Source organism: Citrus sinensis, chromosome 8 (genome assembly GCF_022201045.2).
Source record: "Citrus sinensis cultivar Valencia sweet orange chromosome 8, DVS_A1.0, whole genome shotgun sequence".
In the NCBI taxonomy this organism is placed as follows: domain Eukaryota; kingdom Viridiplantae; phylum Streptophyta; class Magnoliopsida; order Sapindales; family Rutaceae; genus Citrus; species Citrus sinensis.
The window spans coordinates 2972485-2995602 of record NC_068563.1 but is presented as its reverse complement, the minus strand read 5'-3'; the positions used below and the strand labels follow the sequence as shown (position 1 = coordinate 2995602).

General features: G+C 40.8%; 4 protein-coding genes across 4 annotated transcripts; 3 read left to right on the top strand and 1 right to left on the bottom strand.

Moving 5' to 3' along the window:
• The first annotated feature begins 2020 nt into the window (after positions 1-2020).
• On the top strand, positions 2021-3312 carry LOC107176558 (uncharacterized). Its single transcript, XM_052432085.1, has 2 exons — positions 2021-2917; positions 3019-3312. The coding sequence occupies exons 1-2, from the start codon at positions 2021-2023 to the stop codon at positions 3310-3312; spliced, it is 1191 nt and encodes a 396-aa protein (XP_052288045.1).
• An 87-nt stretch (positions 3313-3399) lies between these two features.
• On the top strand, positions 3400-4134 carry LOC107178603 (uncharacterized). Its single transcript, XM_015533961.2, has one exon. The coding sequence runs from the start codon at positions 3400-3402 to the stop codon at positions 4132-4134; it is 735 nt and encodes a 244-aa protein (XP_015389447.2).
• An 11353-nt stretch (positions 4135-15487) lies between these two features.
• On the bottom strand, positions 15488-18391 carry LOC102618232 (subtilisin-like protease SBT3). The gene has a single exon (XM_006495200.4). It carries the CDS (start codon positions 18060-18062, stop codon positions 15681-15683), a length of 2382 nt encoding a protein of 793 aa, XP_006495263.2. The 5' UTR covers positions 18063-18391; the 3' UTR covers positions 15488-15680.
• Positions 18259-19041, top strand: LOC112499267 (60S ribosomal protein L6, mitochondrial-like). Its single transcript, XM_025102072.2, has one exon. The coding sequence runs from the start codon at positions 18259-18261 to the stop codon at positions 18619-18621; it is 363 nt and encodes a 120-aa protein (XP_024957840.2). The 3' UTR covers positions 18622-19041.
• The last annotated feature ends 4077 nt before the right edge of the window (positions 19042-23118 follow it).

Genomic DNA, 23118 nt, shown 5'->3' with positions numbered 1-23118 from the left:
AAAATAATTGATAACTAAAATAAATATTTTATACTATTAATTTTATTTTTATTTTGTTATCTTAATATAATTGGTAATACAGAAAATCTCTTTAAAGTTAATAAGGATAATTTTGGTTTAATAAGGATAATTTTGGATTTTTATAATATTTATGAGGATATACATGAAATCATATAAGATACAAAACTAATTCTCAAAATCAGATTTTGAAAGTTACTCATTCCATACTTTTTAAATCCATTGTAGGATGAGATACTTTTACTAAAGTGATTTAAAAAAAATACAAATATCAAAATTAGTTTTTATCTTTTTAAAGTCACTTTTGAGCCTCCTAAAAGTAATTCCCATCTACAACATTATGGGATAGGATTTGAGAGTCCTTTTTTTCCTATAAATTTTGACACAAAATCTCAACCTTTAAATCCTAATCAATTCAATGGTTAAATTTATTGTACATGTGGATTTCTTTTTTAAGAAAAATTACTAAATTTTAGCCCCACCAAAATTATATATTCCTTCTATTATATTTTCTCTCTTATTTTTGTCTTTTAGTATTTTTCCTTACTTCTCTCTTTCCTACTTATTCTTCTCTCAAGCCTTTCTTCTGTAAAAAAGGAAAAGAAAAAATAATAATAGTGTTGAACTATAAATTAAAGAACAAGGAAGGTAAAAAAGTGTTGCTCATAGTATATAAATTTGAAGAAAAGCTTAGGCATAATGTTGATGCTTAAATCTGCTCGCCTTTTGACCGACCAGATTCTTTCACCAACGTTTGTGTTATCAACTGTTGCTCGAACCACTGGGGTTGGAATCGCCCTCCTTTCTCCTACTAGACCTGCGTTCACCAAAAACGGATCAAAGACGCTGGTGGTTTTGCCGGCGTAAACCCTCCGATGCCTAAGTTAGCACAAGGTGTTTACGGGAAAACAATGCAATTTGGATTCAAGAATCGTTTCTAATCTATTCGAAGTTTTTTTAAGAAAAAGGCTTGATTGCAATTTGGCAGCGTTTTCCCTCTCTCAATTTTTCTATCCCCTTCTTCATCGATTTCTCATTCTTTTATAGCTGCTGTCCCACGTTTTCATTTACCTTTCATCCCCCTTGTTGCGGGTAGTGGCAGCCTTTCATGGGATTTTAACTGTTTCATTGTGGGCAAACGTGAGATCTCGCGTTTTCCGCAACGGTTCTGAGAAAAGCGCAACTACCGTGATTCTGTGGGATCGTGTTCCTGCTTTTTGGGGGGTTGGTATCGGCTCGGTATATGACTTTGGTCGGTATATTACCCTGGCCGGTACTTGTTTCTGGTTGGCTTATGTTTATCCCCATGCCCTGCTCATACCGTTTGGCTGAGGTGATCTATGCTGGGGCGGAATTAATAGCACGGCTGACCTGGTGCTTTTATTTACTTAACACCAGTCCCCCAGTTTCTGGTCTTGCGAGTGAAATGAGTTAAGAGTAGAAACTGAGAGTCAAATCTTGCTGACCTGGGGAGCTGTTCATCTGGTCTTCTGTTTACCGGGACGGACCTGAGGTACTATTTTCCTTCTGGGAAATTCCGACTTGAGCGTGGGCCTAAATGAGCATGTCCATTGCCTATCTGGGCTTACGCCTACCCTGGCCTCTTGTAACGGTTAGTGACGTGGCATCTCCAGACTCTTCGTATTTGAAATTTGAAACGACGGGCTATCTGTCCTCGATATTCAGTGAGTGAGCTGGCATCCCCATCACTTAAATGCTTTTATTTCTCTTTTCGTTTCAAATCCCTAGACTTAAATCATCGTCGTTTCGTTCTATTCGCTTTCTCTGTTGTGAGACAACTCCTACGAATTTCGTTCATACTCTCCGCGTCTGGGACTTTCGTTTGCAGGGTCTTTCCTCCATCACAGCGACGTTATCAGTGCCAGTCTATTTCAGGTACAGCCTTTAACTTCTTCTTTGGTTGTTGTTGCTTGGGTTCTGTGTTGCCCCTTTTTGTATTTGTATACTTGGATTTATTTTGGTTTCCTTTTGGGGTTTCGATATGTCAAATCGGAGAAGGAAATTGATTGCCGATGAGAGTGACGAAGAAACGGGGGATTCAAACCTTAACTTGTCGATACCCACTGATTTTTTGCGTCCTTCTAGTAGTGTAGGGCCCTCCCATGGTAGGGATACTCTTGAGTACCCACGCCCCTTGGCTGTTTCTCCCTCCCCCGAACTAGAGCTTGTAGGGAATAGAGGTGGACTTACGTCGGGCTCTGGTGAGAACCACAGCTTTGGTGGGGTTGGGGTCCATGAAGGAGTTAGTGATGGTGAGGGGAGCAGCTCTGGACCGAGCAGACCTGCTAAGAAGAGGAATCTTGGCCATAGGGTGGAGGCAGATTCTTACCATATTGATTTCACAGCTTGTGCCACCACCTCCACTGATCTATTTAAGCTTAGGAACCTCTACAACATTCCCAATGAGGTTCCCCTGGTAGTTCCTGGAAAAGGTGATGTCCCTAATCGGCCTCCGAAAGGGTATGTGACGATGCACCTGAAAAGTTTCAAATTAGGAGCTCGGCTGCCCCTTCAAAGTTATTTTGCCAGGATACTGGGCGGTATGCACCTGGCCCCAGGTCAGCTACACCCAAATGGGTGGAGGGTTCTCTCGGCGATGTTTGTATTATGGGAGAGGTGTGGATCAAAGGAGCCCTCCCTTGTTGAAGTGAAGCATTTATACCAGCTGAGGAGTAGCCCAAAGGAAGCAGGCTGGTATTATTTTATGTCAAGCTCTGCGAAGAGGAAGCCAATCACCGGCTTCCCCTCCTGGTGCAAAAATTGGAAGAACAAATTCTTCTTTGCTGGAGGAAATTGGTGTCCAGCGGCCCGTTCGTTGGGTGGTGATATTTACCTTCCAACGCATTTTGTCACCCTAGGTCGTTCATTTTTCGCCTATGTTTTTTCTCCAATTGCCACTTATTGGGTTCTTTAACCTTGTTTGTTTTTTTAGAATCGTGGGGTTTTATTAAAGATCTTGAAGACCGACCTTTACTTTAGGTGAAAACTGCTCTGGTGAACGTGTCTACTTGCCAAGACCTTCTGTCGCCAACAAACTTGGTCGGTTCGGGCTTGGTAGATATTGTTGTTGGAATGGATAACAAGATCCTCAGCGCGATGAGCAGAAAGTGTGGTCGGGCTCCAAGCAGCTCCAGCAACCCTCCTCTTCCTCCAAAGAAAGCTAGTGCCGGTCCTTTCAAGGCTCATGTTCCTGCTCTGCCCCCTCCCCTTCCACGTAAGAGTGGTGGGGAGAAAACTTCCGACAAGAGTCCTGAGGTCAGCTGGCAGTCTTGAGACCGATCTTCTCCTCTTCCATCTCGGGATCAAGGTGACTACCTGAGCCCGTATCAGAAGGATTACAGAAAATCGGTGGGGCCCAAGATGGTGAAGGACATCGAGAGTATGAACCTCTCCGAGTTAGCAGCTTCTGTTCAAAGGGTCTCCTTTAGGCTGGCCACCATGGTTTCGTGTTACAAGACCGAGTCCGCCCGCCATGAGAGGAAGCTTCAAGCTGACAACCAGGATTTGAAGAAGAAAGCTGAATCTGCTGATCGCTCCAAGGAGAAGCTGGCCGAGTTGAACAAGCAGCTTACGGAGCTTGAGGAGAAAGTTGCGGTTGCTGAGTCCACTTCCTCCAAGCTTGAGGGTGAGTTGGGTGATCTGAAGTTCGATCCTCAGGCTACTCAAAGTGAAAGAGATACTTTGAGGACCGCCCTTGAGGGAGAGATCAAATCCCTGAGTGACCAGCTGGCTGAGGAGAAAGGCAAATCCGCTGATGTGGATGATCGGCTGGATGCCGAGTATGACTTCGGGGTTGCTTTCAGCTATAAGTGCATCATATTTGTGCTAAAGGAAGAATACCTCGAGCTCAACATGAGCAAGCTGGAGGCTAGGGTGGGGAGATATATGGCTGCGGTCGGCCAGGGAGATAAGGAGCAGGGTGAGCAGGAGCAGGTAGAGGTTCCTTTGGATGGGGTGCAGGAGGGAGAAGCTAGGGAGCGTGTTTTTGAAGTGGGACAAGGGTTCGTGACTCCTCCTCCCGGTATTGCTGATCTTCCACCTCCAGAGATAGCTGATCCTTCCCCTGCTGAGGCCGTTGACCCTCCTAATCCTTAGGTCTATTTTTGTAAAGACTCTAGATTTTCATTTGCTTTGTAAACATTTGAACGTTTATAAATTTTTAAATGCTCTCTATTGGCTTTCTTGTCTGATTTTTGCTCATGGGTTGCTTCTGCAAATTAACTTGACAATTTATCTGATCTTGCCTGCTGGTTCTTCAGTGCACTGAGCAGGAATAGGCATCCGTTTGCCTTAGTAAAATTTTTGCAAGTTTGCCCGCTGGTCTTCGGTGACCGAGCAGGAGCAGGCACTTATTTACCTTAGTCGAATTTCATGGAATCATCTGATGGTCTTTCGATGACCGAACAGGAACAGACACTTACTTGCCTTGGGGAAATTTTGTAAACTTGCCTACTGGTCTTTCGTTAACCGAGTAGAAGCTGACATTTTCTTACCTTAGTAGAATTTTCGTAGAATTAGCTGCTGGTCTTTCTGTGACCGAGCAGAAGCAGACACTTACTTGCCTTAGTAGAATTTTCGTAGAATTAGCTGCTGGTCTTTCTGTGACCGAGCAGAAACAGGCACTTACTTGCCTTAGTAGAATTTTCGTATAATTAGTTGCTGGTCTTTCTGTGATCGAGCAGAAGCAGGCATTTACTTGCCTTAGTAGAATTTTCGTATAATTAGCTGCTGGTCTTTCTGTGACCGAGCAGAAACAGGCACTTACTTGCCTTAGTAGATTTTTCCAATGGGCTTATTAGCCGGGGGATTTCATGCTGAATTCATCTTTATTGAAATTTGAATGCGTTACAAAATATATGCACGTGCACCAAGCCACCATGCATTTGACAAATATAACTTATCAAATTGAAGATTTAGTGGAGCGCTTTGCTTACTGGAAATACTTCTTTAAGTGCTCTTGTTGTAATAACGCATGACCCTTTGCTGATACTGGACCACTTTCTGCGAGACCCCTTCCCTTTTCTCCTCAAACAGGTCCAGGCTTAAGTAGATTTGCTCGTCGTTTTACTCCTCAGCATAATATTCCGTTCGATGTATCCCCACTCCAATTTCTGCTGGGACTACCGCCTCATGACCAAAAGTTAAAGCGAACGGGGTTTCCCCTGTGGCGGTTTTGTGAGTTGTCCGGTAGGCCCATAATACTCCTGGTAGTTCGTCAACCCAAACACATTTCTTCTCTCCCAATCTAGTTTTTAAGAGCTTCTTTATCACTTTGTTGGCTGTTTCCACTTGTCCGTTCGCCTGGGGGTGTGCGGGGGTGCAGAACTTCAGGTCTACCCCCAAATTTTGGCAAAATTCTCTGAAGTTGCTGTTGTCAAATTGCCTCCCATTGTCTGTAATGATGGCATAGGGGATCCCGTATCTGCAGATGATATTCTTCCAAATAAAATCTGTTGTCTTCCTCTCCGTGATTTGGCTGAGGACTCCCACTTCTACCCACTTGGTGAAGTAGTCTATTGCCACAATTGCATGTGTCGCCGCTCCTCGGCCCTTAGGTAACGGACCAATCAAGTCGATTCCCCATTGAGCGAAAGGCCACTGAGATGTCATAGTGGTCAGCTTTTCCGGAGGTTGTACAGGAACCTCAGAGAAACTTTGGCATGTTTTACAGTTTTTTACCATCCTTTTTGCATCCTGGTGCATGGTTGGCCAGAAGTATCCTTGCCGAAGTGCCTTAAAGGCTAAAGTTCTTGCTCCCGAGTGATTGCCACATATTCCTTCATGAATCTCCCTTAGTACATAATCTGCTTCCTCATCATCCAAACATCGCAAAAGGGGCAAAGTGAATCCTCGGTGGTAGAGCACCCCATCAAGTAGCGTATACCTCGCTGCTCGGCATTTTAATTTTCTTGCTTGTCTTTTGTCCCCCGGTAGAGTGTCATCGCGGATGTATGCGAGAATCGGGTCCATCCAGGATTTTTCAGTGCTTACTTTCATTACCTCTACTTCCTCCCTTTTACTCGGCGAGGTCCTCACCTCTAGTGGAACTGACTTAGGTAACTTTGGGTCTACAATTGCTGCCATTCTTGCCAACATATCTGCTCGGTAATTCTCATTCCGGGATATCTGCTTTACCTCTACCTCTTTGGAGAGTCCAACCATTTGCTTCGCCTTCTTCAAATAAAGCCTCAACTTCTCTTCCCTTACTTGGAATTGGTCACAGAGCTGATTACAGACTAGCTGGGAATCGGCTCAGATTTCTACCCTTTCAGCTCGTAGTGTGTGTGCAAGCCCGAGCCCAGTAATGAAGGCCTCGTATTCAGCTTGGTTATTTGTAAGTTGGAAATCGAATTTTATTGCATAGGATACCTCGACCCCTTCTGGGCTTCGTATTACAACTCCTGCTCTGGATCCTTGTTCATTACGTGACCCCATCGACCATCACCAGCCATACCCCTTCTGGTTTCTCCTGCTCTATTAGTTGTGCCTCCGGAATCTCTTCCCCTGGTAGAGCACGGTCAACCATAAAATCGGCCAGGGATTAGGATTTGATTGCTCCTCGGGGCCTATAGGACATGTCAAATTCGCTCAGCTCCACGGACCATTTGACTAACCGACCAGACGCATATGATTTTTGAAGCACTTGCCGAAGGGGTTGGTCAGTCATCACAACGATCTGGTGGGCTTGGAAATATGGTCGGAGTTTGCGCGCTGCCGTTATCAGAGCTAGCACCCACTTCTCCATTAGTGGATATCTGGTTTCTGCGTCTACCAGGGCCTTACTTGTGTAGTATACCGGGTGTTGCTTCCCTTCTTCTTCCCTGACTAAGACCGAGCTGGTAGCCCACTTAGAGATTGCCAAGTATAAAAGCAGCTGGTCACCCTCTCTCGGAGTTGATAGTAACGAGGTGCGGGCTAGGTATTCCTTCAGCTGTCCAAATGCCTCATCGCATTCCGGTGTCCATTCCATCTTCGTCACTTTCTTTATGGTTTGGAAGAAAGGGTGGCACTTATCAGTGGCTTGCGAAATGAATCGGTTCAATGCTGCCAATTTCCCTGTAAGGCTCTGCACCTCATTAACTGTTCGTGGGGACCTCATTTCTATCACTGCCCGTATCTTTTCCAGGTTGGCCTCAATCCCTCAATGGCTCACCAGGTATCCCAAAAATTTACCCGAGCTGACCCCAAATGTGAAATACAAGTAAGCAACCCAAGAGGGGGGGTGAATTGGGATTCTAAAAAATTATTCAATATTAAAGTAAATCTTAATGCAATTATAACTCAAATTCAAAGCAATAACAATTAAGATGATCACAATATAAAAAGATAAGGGAAGAGAGATTCAAACACGAGATTTTTACGTGGTTCGACCAACCTTGCCTACGTCCACGCCTCCAAGCTTTTCGGGCTTGAGGATTCCACTAAGCAAGCCTCCAAGGCTTCAAATGCTTACACTTGACTTCCAAGGTGTCAATGGACCTTTACAGCAAGAGATTATCCCCAATCTCTTAACCCAAGTGTATCCCAACACTTACAATCACTCAAAGTAAAAGATTACAAATTGTTTTGCCTCTCACAATATATAAGATTACACAATGATGCTTAATATATGAATAGATGAAGCAAGAATGTGTTCTAAGCTCTATGAAGATTGTAATCTCGAATATTAGCTCAAATGGTCGTATTGTGATTTTTTTTTTTTTTGAATTTGAATGAGCTTATTTATATTTGAAGCAGAAAATCTAGCCGTTACAAACTGTCGGACAGAAAACGGTTCGCCGTTAACAATTAACGGTTAACCGTTTAGGCTGGTTAAAGTTACCGTTGGGCCAGATTTCAAATAAACGGTTTGCCGTTTAGGGTTGCCCTTTCGCCGTTAACTTCCAGAGACCTGCAAGATGAGCATTTGTTATCCATTTACACTAAACGGTTAAGGACTTGCATGAAGTAACGTTTTTGGATATTATCAGTTAACCGTTGGAAATAAACGGTTAGCCGTTTGTCTCTAGTAACCTGCAAAATGAACATCAGTTAATTCGTTTCATTTAGCGGTTAGGGGATTGCATAAAGTTGCTTCTCTGGGTATTATCGGTTGACCGTTTAATAATAAACGGTTTGCCGTTTGGCCACAGTAACCTGCACAACAATTCAGCCTTATCAGTTTTCGTTAATCAATACCAAAGGAAGACAAACGTCAATTCTGGACGTTATCGGTTAACCGTTTAAAATAAACGGTTCACCGTTAGGTTCCAGTAGCCTTCCCATCTTGGGTGTTTTCCGTTAAGCATAAACGGTTAGAGCTTAGGTAATATGTTGCTCTCTGGTGTTAATCGGTTAACCGTTTAAAATAAAACGGTTTACTGTTAATTTCCAGCAACCTCCCTATCTTTTGTGTTTTCTGTTTTTCATTAAACGGTTAGAGGTTTAGGAAATGTGTTACGCTCTGCCTTTAATCGGTTCACCGTTTAAAATAAACGGTTCACCGTTTATGACCAGAATTGTAATTTTAAACAAGTTTTTGCAGAGAATTTCTTTCTAATTTGAAAATCCATCTTTTATGAAGAAATAAGGCAATGATTAAAAGGGTTTTCGTTTATTCAGAAATAGCTCCAATATTTTTGTCAAAATACATTTAAAATTTGTTATCATCAAAATCAATATTATGTTAACAATGCACATTTCTCCGGGTTAAGCTTCATTTCATACTTCCTCAGCAATTCGAAGGTCTCTTCCAAGTGCTTCACATGATCTCTCGGTTCTCTTGACTTGGTGATCATATCGTCCACGTATACTTCCATAGTGTGACCGATCAATGATTTGAAGACCTTATTCACTAGCCTTTGATAGGTAGCTCCTGCATTTTTCAGGCCAAAGGGCATCACCCTGTAACAAAACAAACTCATGTTAGTTATAAAGGTAATGCTTTCCTCATCCTGCTCGTCCATGGGTATCTGGTTGTATTCGGAAAAGACATCCATGAAACTGAGCAGACTATGACCCGCGGTTGAGTCCACCAACTAATCTATTTTTGGTAGGGGAAAGCTGTCCTTCGGGCATGCCTTATTGAGGTTCGTGAAGTCTACACACATTCTCCACTTCCCATTGGCCTTCTTTACCAGTACTACATTGGAAATCCATTCCGGGTGCTTGGCTTCCCTTATAAATCCTACTTTCAGCAGCTTTTCCACCTCGGCATTTATGGCCTCGTACCTTTCCTGGTTGAAGCACCTCCTTTTCTGCCTCACCGGCCTTGCCCCTTTCTTGACTGCCAGCTTGTGACAAGCTACCCCGCGATCAATACCTGGCATATCCTCATGAGACCAGGCAAATATGTCTGCATGGGACTGTAGACACTTCACCAGCTCGCCTTTTATTGCTTCACCCAATTCTGATCCGACCTTAACCACTCTGCTCGGGTCACTCTTGCTTACAATAACCCTTTCCTGCTTCTCAACATGTTCCTGGCGACCCTTTTTTGAATCCTCTCGGTTATCTAGAGAGGTAACCTGCAGCGTTTCCTTGGCCGCCGTAGCATAGCAGCTCCTGACCATTCTCTGGTCACCTTTTACTACACCAACAACTTCATTTATTCTGTACTTTAGCGCCAGATAATGCGTGGACATTACACATTGGCTTATCCTCATGAACGGTCTCCCCAATATCATCTGGTAAGGACTTCTTTCTTCCACCACGACAAAATCCAGCATCATCGTTCTTTTGAACGGTTTTGATCCCACGGTAATTGGGAGTTCGATGATCCCCATGAGAGTTAGCCGTCCCCCTCCAAATCCCTTCAAGGATGTATTCGTCCACTCCAGCTTCAAGTTTGAAATCCCCATATCATTTAGGGCCGACTTAAATAGAATGTTTACTAAGCTGCCCGTGTCCACCAGTATTCGCCGCAATTCTGTACTAGCCACCAATGCTTTAATCACCAGTGCATCCTCATGAGGATATAAGATGCCCTTTTCGTCGTCATATGTCCACATAATGGGAACTTGCCGCACTTTTACCTTCTTGGTTGCTGGCAAATTGAAAAGCACTTCTTTGCTAGTCAAGGCGTATCTCCCATAGTTCTTCCGTGCCCTGTTCGAATCCCCAGCCAAAGTTGGCCCTCCTACTATCACACGGATGGTCGACTGTTCTCGTTCCAGACCCTCTCAACTCCTTCATCCCGTGTGTACTGTGATTCAATGACAGGGGACACTCCATCTACATACTCATCCCAGTATCGATTCCTCACTAAATCCTCCACTTGAACCTTCAGGTCACGACATTGGCTGATAGTGTGACCGAGAGTGTCGTGAAATTTACAGAATCTGCTCTTATCCCGTCGATGAGCCGGTTTTGTTATTAGGGTTAGAGGGTACAGCAGGCCTCGTCCCTCGATCCTCTCATACAATTCCTCCAAGGAGATCTTTAATGGAGTGTACTGTCTATATGCCAAGCTCTAGTCTACCAGCTGAACTGCTCGGCTATCATGAATGTCATCTCGGGCTGGTATAGTCACTAGCTGATCTGGTCGTCTAGCCCTGGAACCAGTTGCATGTAACCCTCTGGGAGTGTTGTGATAAGGGTGGGCAGCCATCTGCCTGAATTCTCGTTGCCGCTCTGGGAACGGGGTGCGCGGAGGTTGGGCTCGGCTGTATTGGAACTGTTGCAGCCTCTGAGCTATGGGTTAAAGGCGGGACGGAGCTGATATTCCGCCCATAACTGATGATTCCCCAGCTCGCTTTCCCGATCTGCTCCCGGTCGGGGCTCTCCGTTCTTTTCGCCTCAGCTCTTCCAGCTGTTCACTCTTTATCCTTGCCGATTTCTCCTCTTCGATTTCTATGTCTCGCCTCGCCAGTTCATACCCCGCCGAATAATTCTGCACTAAGGGGCTTATCAAGTTATACCACAATCGGCCGATTCTTACACCTTCTTTTAATCCCCTCAGCGCCTGTGGGTGATTAAAAGCTCCCAAATCTAGCACAGCTCGGTGATATCACTTTACAAAATTCTGAAGGGACTCATGCTCCTCCTGTTTCATCCCCATTAGTTTCATCATGTCGTCCTCTAGGGCTACTGCCCCTCGAAACTGTTCGGCCAACTCTTGGCACATCTGCTCGTACCCTTTTATACCTCATCGGGAGAGCTTGCGGTACCATTCTCGGGCTCGCCCCTCGAGAGTCAACGGGAACACCCTACACCTCTGAGTTGGTGTCAACCCCTGCACCCCCGTCATGTCGTTGAAACGCTCAATATGCACCAGAGGGTCACTTCGACCGGAGTATTTGAGGTCGGGGAAGCGGAAATCTCTTGGGATTACTGTACCCATGATCTCGGTTGATAACGGGGATTCTTCATCCAGCATTATCCTCCAGCTCGGGGGCTTTCTCTTGACTTGTATCTCCTCCATCACCTGCGCCAATCTGCGCACCTCCCCTTCTAATTCTACAGCACGGTCAGGGTCACGTGCAGCTACCCGATCTCGTTCCAGCTCGGCATTGTGCAACCGATGTCTGAGCTCTCCTTCATCAACAATGGCCCCTCGGCCATTGACTTCCAATACCCGTCCGGGGAGAGGTGGTCCCTCCATTCATCTACTCGCTCTCCTGGAACTCGACCAGCACTTCTGTGGGGATGCACCCCGTTAGGTTGGTCTGCCGGCGGAGGGATTTCCTCGACTCTATGCCTCCGGAGGCTGGGTTCTGCTCCAACATCATCTCTCCCCACGGGGGTTTCATAATCCGTTCTCCGCTCATCCCTCAGCTCGTGCAGTATGGTCGCGAGAGTTTCCATTTATTTCTCCATCCACTCCAATCGATCTTGCATCATCCTCTCTCGGGCTTCATTTGCAATTTCCCAGAGAGTGATTGTCTCCACCGTTTCATTGTCCTCCCTTAAAGTATCCTTTCTTGACACATCCATATCCAATCGTTCGCTGCTTCTCCGATAATTACTAATTTGGTGGTAGCCTTTTATTCAGCTCCCCACAGACGGCGCCAAAATGTTGATGCTTAAATCTGCTCGCCTTTTGACCGACCAAATTATTTCACCAACGTTTGTGTTATCAACTGTTGCTCGAACCACTGGGGTTGGAATCACCCTCCTTTCTCATACTAGACCTGCATTCACCAAAAACGGATCAAAGACGCCGGTGGTTTTGCCGGCGTAAACCCTCCGATGCCTAAGTTAGCACAAGGTGTTTACGGGAAAACAATGCAATTTGGATTCAAGAATCGTTTCTAATCTATTCGAAGTTTTTTTAAGAAAAAAACCTGATTACAATTTGACAGCATTTTCCCTCTCTCAATTTTTCTATCCCCTTCTTCATCGATTTCTCATTCTTTTAAAGCCGTTGTCTCACGTTTCCATTTACCCTTCATCCCCCCTATTGCGGGTAGTGGCAGCCTTTCATGGGATTTTAACTGTTTCATTATGGGCAAACGTGGGATCTCGCGTTTTCCGCAACGGATCTGGAAAAAGCGCAACTACTGTGATTCTGTGGGATCGTGTTCCCGCTTTTTGAGGGGTTGGTATCGGCTCGGTATATGACTCTGGTCGGTATATTACCCTGGCCGGTACTCGTCTCTGGTTGGCTTATGTTTATCCCCCTGCCCTGCTCATACCGTTTGGCTGAGGTGATCCATGTTGGGCCAGAATTAATAGCATGGCCAACCTGATGCTTTTATTTACTTAACAGGCATACTCTGTAATTTTTTTTATTTCTTATTAAAAAAAACTTACTCAAAAATGTTTGCAGTCATGTACACTTGTTTGTGGAGTGATTACTCTATTAGCTAATTCTTATTATTAACAAAAAAGAAAAAAAGAAAAAACAGATAGGATTTTGCAATTTTTTTTTCTTTTAAGAGAGATCAATATACATATATCAAGGCATATCAGCGGCCGCTTAAAATTACACTGTTGTTTACACTCCTTGTGAGTTGTTAGATTATAGATAAATGAACGGTGGAGATTAATGGGACGTATTAAATATTCTATTAATTTTTTTAATCATCTTTTTCTCTTCAACGATCTTCATGGCTAGGGGTGGGCAAAATCGGGTTCGGGTCAACCTGATCGGGTTTCGGGTTATTCGGGTTGTGCAAACATTGATCCGAATACAACCCGAACTTACAACCCGACTCAATTCGATCCGATATATATTCGGATCGGTTCGGATCGGGTCAAAAATCGGGTTGAATTCGGATTGAATCGGTTCGAATTAAAAATGGATCATATTAAATTCGGGTCAAATTAAACCAATTCGGGTCGATGAAAACGGGTCAATTCAAAACATATATACCAATACACCATGAAAGCTTCAAAATTCAAAACACATAAGGGACTAAGGGAGAAACTCGGGTCGGGTTGGAGCTTGAGCCTTGGAGCAGCAGATCGGCGGCTGGGCTTTCGGCAGCAGATCGGTGGGCGTGCAGCAGCAGCTTGCGCACGGCTGGACGCGCAGCAGTTTCCTCGTGATGGCTGGACGCAGTACGGCGACAGCAGATCGTGGACGCAGAAGTAGATGGCTGGACGCAAGACGGCAGCAACATGACAACATCACGGCAACAGCAGATCGCTGACGCAGCAGCAGATGGCCGGACTCGCAACACGGCAGCAGCAGATTGCGGGAAGGAGAGAATGTTTTCTTGCTTCTTGAGGGTGGGTTCACGGGTTGGGTGTTGTGATTTTTTTGTTTGTGTGTGTTTTGTGTTTGTGTAAACTGTAAAGTGTAACCTTTTGAGTATGTGATTTCACTGATTTGTGTGATTATGTGTGGTGTGCTATGTGCCGTGTGTGTGTGTTTGGCCATAGATTTTTATTTTTTTTAGCAACCCGATCGGGTTTGCAATATTTCATCCGATCGGGTTATATTAACAACCCGATCCGACCCGAACCCGAAATTTTTCGGGTCGGGTATTTTGCCCACCCCTATTCATGGCCATCTTTACATTTTTTTTTCCTCTCGCCTCTACTCATAACTCTTTCTGGGCCTGCTTAGCGTATCTAAGCCCTTAGGTGAACTTGTTTTATGGGACTTTTTTTTTGTTCAACAACTTCAAAACTCAAATAAATAAATAAAAGAGCTCAAAATTTATTTTATCTTTATTTTTAAAATTTAAAAAATAATCAAGAAGATCCTAAAAAATTTCAATAAAAAAAACCTAAAATTTACTTGCTTCAAATGTTTTACAAAAATAAACAAATAAATAAATGAGAACAATACTATTTTAAAATAAAATATTTAGAATAATAGCATATATAAAGTTAAGATGATAAATTGATGATCAGATAATGGATATGAACTTTGTATTTCAAGAATTTTTTTTTTAATGAACTAATGCATGTAATAATTTTCCTTGTAGAGTAAGAAATTTTTTCACCTATGATTTTTTTTAGATTATAAGGTTTTTAATAGAAATTAAAAGAAATGCTAAAAGTCAAAAATTCTAATGTTAAATAATTAAGCTTATTTAAGAAACCGAAAAGGTAAAAAATTTATTTATTTTTTGTAAAAACTAATAATGAATTAATTAATTGTTAGACAATATTATTAATTATATCGCTTTAACAATAAGGTTACTAAATACAATTTTTTTAATTTAAAAAAATCCTAATTACAGATTAATTATTAATTAGAGAGATATCCAATAGATTTTCCTAAAATTTGGGACCTTAAGCAATCGGCTTATTCGTTTCTACTTCAAGCCAGCCCTAATTACTCTTGATTTCCCTTAACTATATTATAGTTGCTTTGAACTTGCATAAATTTCTCTTGCACAATTTTTTACCAAACCAGAGTCATCAAATGAAATTAAAGTTTATTTCACCTTAAAAAATTAAAGAAATATGAAAATTGATTGTTCCCTTGTCGACAAACATTCAAATCACACGTCCCTTTGTCTATGGTCATGGTAAAAATTAAAGAACAGAGGGAAAGTGAGACGGAAGACCCAACAAGAAAAAAAAAGGAAGTAGAGGAGAGAAAAACAATAAATAGAAGAAACAAATGTTACTTTTTATTTAATTAATTTAATCCTAACCATTCATTTATATATAATCTAAAGACTCACGTGAAATGTGAAAAAACATCAATCTCTTTCTTTGTCTTATCTGCAAGTAAATTCAAGTGTCTTCTAGTTTTGCAGTTTTTCCACCTGATAAGTGGGAGCTTTCTTTGCCTGCATGTGTATGTATGTACATGATGTTTCAACTGAAACACATAATAAATCAAACGCTAAATTGACTGATCATGGCTAGGTCTGATGTTTATTTTCATTAATTCATTTTGCTGGCCAGCAGCCTAAGATTTAGCTACTATTGGTTGATTCGTTTGCAAAATGATCTGAAATCGTTAATGATACAAATAGTAAAGTTAAAAAAAAAAAAAAAACTCTTTTACTGCCATTTTGACAAAAATATAAGTATATCCAAATTATTCTAAAAATATTGAATATCACAGCAACCTTCCTTAATATTTTCCTCAAACATTTCTTACTCGAAATATTTTGGACGAAATTCTCAAGATTATTATGAAGCATCTAGTCATTTCTTACAACATTAACAGGAAGTCCTAATAACAAACTCTGCATAAGATGGATTTCTATTTGCCAAGAGTCGTTTATTACTTGAATTCTTTCTACTGTTGTCTATGCTATATTTTCAACTATTGTCACTCCTCTAGAATTATTAGCAAAAGCAGCGACAATGGGGCTTCTCACCGTATGCTTTCTTTTAACTTCATACCATGTCAAATACCCAAAATTTCCAAGAAAGTTACTTTTGGGACTAAAAGCATTTCCCAGATTAATGTTCACAGTCAAACTGAACTCAGCTTTGCTAAACTTTCCGGCAAAGGATAATGTTGCTGGTTCCACAGTCACTGTCATACCCACTGGAGCCTTCACTGCTGCAGTATAAGTTGACCTGGTATCGGCTACATTTGTCAATACCCTCTTGAAGGTGAAGCTAGCAGTGTTGCTGTTGTTCAAGATGATGATAAATGATGGATAATTAAGATCCAGATTGCCATGCTCACATGTAAAATCCGATGTCCCTGTGACAACTCGAATCTGTTGACTAGTGTAGTTCATTGCACACAAGTAGTTGAGATAGTCCTGGATCTCAATATCATACACAAGTCCTGGATCCATGGCCTTGTTGGGATTTATATGCCCTGCACCGAAATCAAGAGGAGTTCCAGCAGCTCCGGTTGATATGTCAGTGATCATATCATAAGCATTATCAAGAACATCAGCTGTTGTCATCATTGCTGAACGGATGGCAGCTGAACTCCACTCACGGTGGGTGGCTTTAAGCAGCGCGGCTATACCAGCTGCATGAGGGCAAGACATTGATGTGCCGGATTTGAGAGCAAATTCGGTGAGTAGCTTACCAAGATCACGAATTGTAGCTATAGGCCTGTTGGGAACCCATGCCCCCAAGATATCAACTCCCGGAGCCAATATATCAGGTTTTAGAATCCATGGAGATCGAAGAGAAGGCCCTCGTGATGAAAAATTGGCTACTTGTGGAGATGGCTTGGTGCCCAATATCGTGATCTGGAACTTGATACTAACCGTTGCATTATCCGCATTGATTATGTACTTCTTCACTAACTCTCCGTTATTCAGGTTTACTGTAACGAAAGGCATGTCAAAGTCGTCGGGAAACAGATTTTGCCTTGAGTCTGCACTGATGATAGCTCCGGCGGCTCTAGTTCTGCGCACTTCCTCCAATTGCTGACTTACGGTTATGTTACCTTTATAGTCAAATGCACAAAAGATATATTTGCCTGCAACTGCTCTAGGGTCTGTTGAGTTACCTTCACAAATTTCTTTGGATCTATTTCCATATCCGAAGTATATAGGTTCCCTGGAGACAAACAGATTCTCCGGGTACACAGATTTTCCAAGAACTGATAGCTCTTCATTGCCAAGGGTGACGTAGGCTGCAAACTCTCTGTCAACGGTTCCTGCAGCAACTGTAGTAATCCAAGGTGCTCCATTTAGTATGGAGTATGGACGTGGTCCTGAATTTCCTGCTGAACAGGCAACAAAAATTCCTTTCTTCAATGCTGCAAAAGCTCCAATGGCTATTGGGTTCTCATCAAATGTTGTCTCTGGGAAACCCAGGGACAATGACATGACATCTACACCGTCAGCTATGGCTTGATCCATGCCAGCCAAAACATCAACAGCTGCTGCCTTAAGAGTATTATTGTAGAACGCTATTTTGTACATTGCAATCCTCGCCATTGGTGCAACTCCAATTGCAGTTCCTTCAGCGTAGCCGAAGTAATTAGCATTTTGAACACGACTGCCGGCTATTGTTGATGATGTATGAGTCCCATGACCCAAGAAATCTCTCGGAGAATCATAATCAAATGTTGTTGATATGTTCAAGCCATAGTGCTTCAGCCCTTTGCTGAATGAGCGTGCTCCTATCAGTTTTCTGTTGCAATGAGAAGCATTAAACTCAACACCCACTTCACAGGCACCGCGCCATCGCTCAGGCACTGGAGGCATGCCGTCATCTTTAAAGCTCGGACTCTCTGGCCAAACTCCAGAATCAATAACACCCACAATAACGTCACTACCAAAACCTGCAGCTGGCCATAACCCAGCTTGTTTCTTTAGGCCGAGAAATTTTGGGGTGTGGGTGGTGTGCAGGTGGCCAAATGTTTCCAGGTACGTGGCAAGGTGACCTGGCATTTTCTGGAGTTTGTCGAGGTGCGTCTGCGATAACACGCCACTGAATCCATCCATGACATGGTTGTAGGTGTAGAGATGGGTTGGGGCATCACCATCAGGTGAAGAAAGGGATGAAAGAATGGACATGTACCAGTGGTGGTGGGTGGAAAATGGAGCTGGCATTGCCGACTTGTCCATGTGGATAATATACGTTTTACGATCTCTTAACATAGATGCTGAGGCGGCAGACAAGACCAAGAGTAAAATAGAGAGGATCATCAAAATGATGCCTGTGAATGCTCCCATGATTCTTGTCACCGACTTGAATTGGTATGACATTTGAAATACATACTAAAAGCTTCTTCTATACTTATATAGACATGCTATGCATGTACATTGGCATTGAAAACATCATTGTCTTTCAATTTTTCTTTTTTTTGGTAAAGCTATTGTAAGGACTGATTTACCTGGGGTTCCGAGCACTTGCTATGACGGCTATTGAGGAAATTTACACGATAAATTTACTTTAACTGGGATGGAAGCCAATTTTTTTTGGCTTTTGAAGATTGTAGGTGTTGGCTACAAAGCCAGGGCTGAAACAGAGGGGCTCTTATATCTCAAATTGGGAGATGTACATCATGCTGAACTCACTGTTCCCCTGCGCATTTTCTGCCTAAAAAACAGTGTGGTTTGCACTCAGTTTGCTGCTTCAGTTCACAGTCGCAAGCCTAATGAACCTCTTAAACGCAAGCGTATAATGTACGCTGATGAAGTTATCAAGAGAAAAGTTGGAAGAAAAGAACAAATTGATGGTGGAGATCAAGAGAAAAATCGAAGGAAAAAAAAAGCAAAAAAAAAAGGACCGACTTGCCTGGAATGTTCGAAGAAAACAAGGTGAAAATAATCTTGCTTCCTTTTTTAATACTCTTCATTTTGGGAGCATCAATCCTGCCTCACTACTGAAATTCCAATTGGACGATGGAGATCAATAGGAGCAATTATTGACTGAATCAAACAGCAGCCTCTCAAATAATTCTGGGAAAAGTAGGCCTCTCAAATAATTCTGGGACTGAAAGCTACTCTTGAAACTTTTTTTTTATTTTTTTAACCTATGGTAGCAAGAGGATCGTCAGGTGAGAAACAGAGCAACTTTCCAAATGCATTTATATTAAGGACAAATCAAATATTTGCTGAATTAGAATTTGAGGATGAATGTCTTCGTATTACAAAGGATCCTTGGCTTGCTAATGCCATTTAGCATCAAGAAACTGAATATTGTTTTATTTTCTATGACTCATGTTAGATGCAAAAATCTGGTCCATGTTGTTCCGGGCAGGTGTCTACACCAATACTTAAATTTGTTTTTATGGGAGACGATACTTGCTGGCACTTCCTCTCTTCGAGCAAATGCAAGCAACCACAAGCACTTGAAATACACTTGCGTTCACAAAAACAGTTAGTGGGACATTAGATGTGTTTTCCAGCGTGAATTCTTCGACGTTCAAGTCAAAAATTAGGTCTTTTAGGAAAAAACTTATGCCACAGCTCCTGTGACTTAATTCCAAATGCTTTCGAAAATTACTTTTAAAGTAAATATGAGAAAAAGTTGGAAAAGAGAGAAAGTCCAGAGGTCTTGTGAGTAAGAGAAAACTTACTTGATTTTAAATTTTCTAGAGTTCTTATAGAGGATCGAGATGTTGTGAAAAATTTTAATATACTCGCAAGCGCACGAATCTAGGGATAGAATAATGGTAATGAGGTCGAATCCACAGAAATTGTTAGGAATTGAAAAGTCTAATTTAAATTTAAAATTAATATTAATATTAATCCTAACCTAATTGGACAAATTGAGTTTGTTCAAGAAAATTGAACTAATTAAACTAAGAAAACAATTAAAGCAGATGAGAATTCAATAAGACAAAATTACAAAGATTTAAGAATCCACCACTATTCAACTAATAATTATCTAATTATTAATTAATCTCCAATTTTAGAGTGACAACTCAAAATCAATCTATATCATCTCATGGATATAATAATTAAACCCAAGTAATTAAATCTAATATAGGTTCTTTTTCTACTTAATAGTATGACATCTAAGCATCTCATGTAAACATATTGAATAACAAATAGTCAAAGTTTTCATAAGCATTATATGTAAACAATTTAATGAAAGACAAAATCAAAGATAATCATGTATAAACTTTATAGATCCAAGCATAGATTTAATCAAATATTAATCCTAACAATCAATAATGCATGACAGAATTGATGAAAAGATTTTAATAACATCCAATTAATCATGTGAAACAAGAACCATAAATATTAAAGCACATATATAGGGAATTAATTTAAATAAAAAGATAATTATTTCATTAAATATGGTTTCATCTTTAATCTCAGTATAAGAAAATTAGTTAGACATACTTGAATTGGGAGTACCAAATAAAATAAACCCAGCCATGGGAAAAATTGAACAGTTGCTGCCGCTCCTGTCTCCCCCGAATCGCGTCTGCTTCTTTTTCTTCCTGGCAGCTGCTCCCCTTCTCCAAAAGCCAAAAGCTTGCTTTTGTATTTAGGGTGTGTTTGAGATTGAGGTTTGGTAGCTGTAACTTTTAAAGTACAGTACTAAAGTGTTTGGAAAACACTAGCTGCTGTAGCTTGGAAGCTATGTTAATATAATTTTTCACTTGTATAATGAAAAATCTATTATATCTTTAATAATTTTGTCAAAATTATTACTTAAAATTTATATTTACTACATATTTTTAATTTTTATTTCATAATCACAGCTTTTTTTCCACAGCAACTGTAGCTTAAAAGCTACATCACCTCAATCTCAAACGCACCCTTAAGTGGTGTTTGGTTAGGAGGAGAGAATGTAGGAGATGAAAGTAATTTAAATTCTCTTTTTATTTCCATTGTTTGGTTTGACAAAATATATAAGAACTTAATTTCCATTAGAATTTAATATCCATCATAATATAGAATTTGAATTCTACACTAAGTAGTGAAGAATTTAAATTCCTTTTATATTAGAAACTAAAGTTTTCAAAATTACCCTTCATTTTTTTAACTTATTTAATGTCATTAATAATTATTATTTATAATTTTATTTTATTGATTTAATATTATAAATAGACCTCTGCTGGAAAGTCGCTGGACCACCGCCGGTATGTCGCCGGTCCACCGCCAAATCTCGCCGGAACTCTGCCGAACTTCCGCCGCCAGCCACTGGACCACAATTTTATTTTATATATATATATATATATATTTATTACTAATATAAATAATTTAATATTTAAGATAAAAGATAAATTTGTCCAAAGAAAAAAATTACAATTCATTTTCCTATCAAATTTTATGTCAAACCAAATAATGAAATTTAATTTTACTATTCTCTTTCACTGCTCTCTTCTCATTTCCCCTCCATTCCACTCTATTCCTCTCCTCTCTTTTTTTAAAACCAAACACCACCTAGTCTTTAAAATTGGCTCACCGACTTTTCCAATTCTAAAGCCAAAAGGTTTGGCCTTTTAATTTGTTTTGGCTTCACTCACGTGCTCACCAAGCCACTTTTAAATTGTTTCCTCATTAATGTTTGAAAGCAAGCCACTTGTTTGACTTAAAAGCACAGGGCCAATTAATAATGTCTTTTAGAGCTTTAGCTTTACACGTCTTCTTGGTTTGCATGAGCATGACTCATTTAATTTATTGGCTTCGGTTTCTTCATCTTGAATATCATGCACATCTACTTAATTGCTTCCACAAATTGATTTGATCTTTAATATTATCTAATTATTATTTTTTATGTATTTTTCATTCATAATCTCCAATTAATTTCTTATTTAAGAAAATAATTTAATTAATTAAAAATAAAAAATAAAATAACTAATAATTATATAATAAAAAATAAAATATGTATATAAATTATGTTCATCACAAAACCCTAGAATTCTCGAGTTGACTCACGATGAGTGTTTAGGTTGACTTGGTTTGAGTCTCCCCTTGTGAGATCCTTCTGCGAGCAAACCTGTAGAGCGACCTACCTGCTACGTAATGACTAAAGCAGATTGCTTAAGAGCTTCTATCAATCACAACTCGAGGAGGCCAGCTGTTAACTCTAATGTCGAGGAGAGCATGATTTGCACGAAATCGTATTCAATCATGCTGCCTCTTTTACCCCCCAAACAACTCATCCACAAATTTGAGTATGATTGTCTTCATATGTAAATTTTTCATAGGATTCTTTAAACTTGTCATGATCGTCTCTCCTAGTAGATTTGTACTATGATGAGCCTTTTTTTTTTTTCCCGCTTATCTGAATAGGAGAGAATTGGGAAAACTAAGGAAGTACTTGCTTACATCTGACAAGTTAATATCTTCTGCGCTGGACCACCAAATTAATATTATTAGAAATTTACCAAGCTCCCTCATTCGTCAGTTGATTGAAAAATTTGGTGGCAAAAGACAACGACAAGTCAGTGGCAGCAATTAATTCTCTGCGTAGACCCACCAGCAACATGCGTGTAGTTTATACATACAGACAGAGACATCCCAATCCTGCACGTCCTCGACTTTTCACCCTCATAATAGAATACAGTGGCAACAAATTGAGGTTTTTAAGCCAGCCCATCGGCGACTTTCCGTGGCATTCATTCATTTGAATCTAGATCTGTCGGTTGGACTGTTATGCCCAAACACCATCTAATAAAACTTCATAAGAACCAAATGGTAGGAAAGAAGCTTGTAGCTTGATGTTCATATGCTGCATCGGTTACTCTTTGTGTTGTTTTTAGGTATGTTGGTTTTTGTGAATGTGGATTGTCCGTACTGGCTTATATGAACTCAGGAATACAAATTCGAGATTAACGGTCCTCGGGATGAGGCCAAACTCTGTTTTGATATAACAGATTGAGAATATTTGTGCCTCTCTTTATCTGTTTAGTGACAATTTTAAGATTAACGAGTTCAATTTTGTAAACCATGGATTCATGTGAAATTGTTAGCTAATGTTTTTCGTATGGATTCATAAATTTAGGTGGATGTTATAGCTGCTGAACTTTCATTAGACTTGCCAAGTTTTTACCTTTATTTCACTAGTTAGTTGCTATTTTTCAAGCCCCTTACAGATATTTCTTCCAAGTGGATCTTTCCAAAGTACTATCGCATTCCAATATTATCAAAAATTTCTCGGGCGACACTATTTGTTGAATCTCTATGTTAATTACTGTTAGCCAAGGTTCTTTCAAGCATGAAGTGTGATATGATCATGTAGTGAAACATTTATTTATTGAATATTCCATTGACCTTAAAAATAAACAAATGATGCTTAAAGTTGCATTCAAATTTTGGTTATCTAATAATTCTCCAAGGATGAATCAGAAACATGCAT

What these genes read in the sequence shown, in the direction of transcription:
- LOC107176558 (XM_052432085.1), top strand. Translation starts at nt 2,021, where the DNA reads ATGTCAAATCGGAGAAGGAAATTGATTGCCGATGAGAGTGACGAAGAA. An exon ending in GTCGTTCATTTTTCGCCTAT is followed by an intron (nt 2,918 to 3,018) that starts GTTTTTTCTCCA and finishes CCTTTACTTTAG; the next exon opens with GTGAAAACTGCTCTGGTGAA.
- LOC107178603 (XM_015533961.2), top strand. Translation starts at nt 3,400, where the DNA reads ATGGTGAAGGACATCGAGAGTATGAACCTCTCCGAGTTAGCAGCTTCT.
- LOC112499267 (XM_025102072.2), top strand. Translation starts at nt 18,259, where the DNA reads ATGGAAGCCAATTTTTTTTGGCTTTTGAAGATTGTAGGTGTTGGCTAC.
- LOC102618232 (XM_006495200.4), bottom strand. Translation starts at nt 18,062, where the DNA reads ATGTCATACCAATTCAAGTCGGTGACAAGAATCATGGGAGCATTCACA.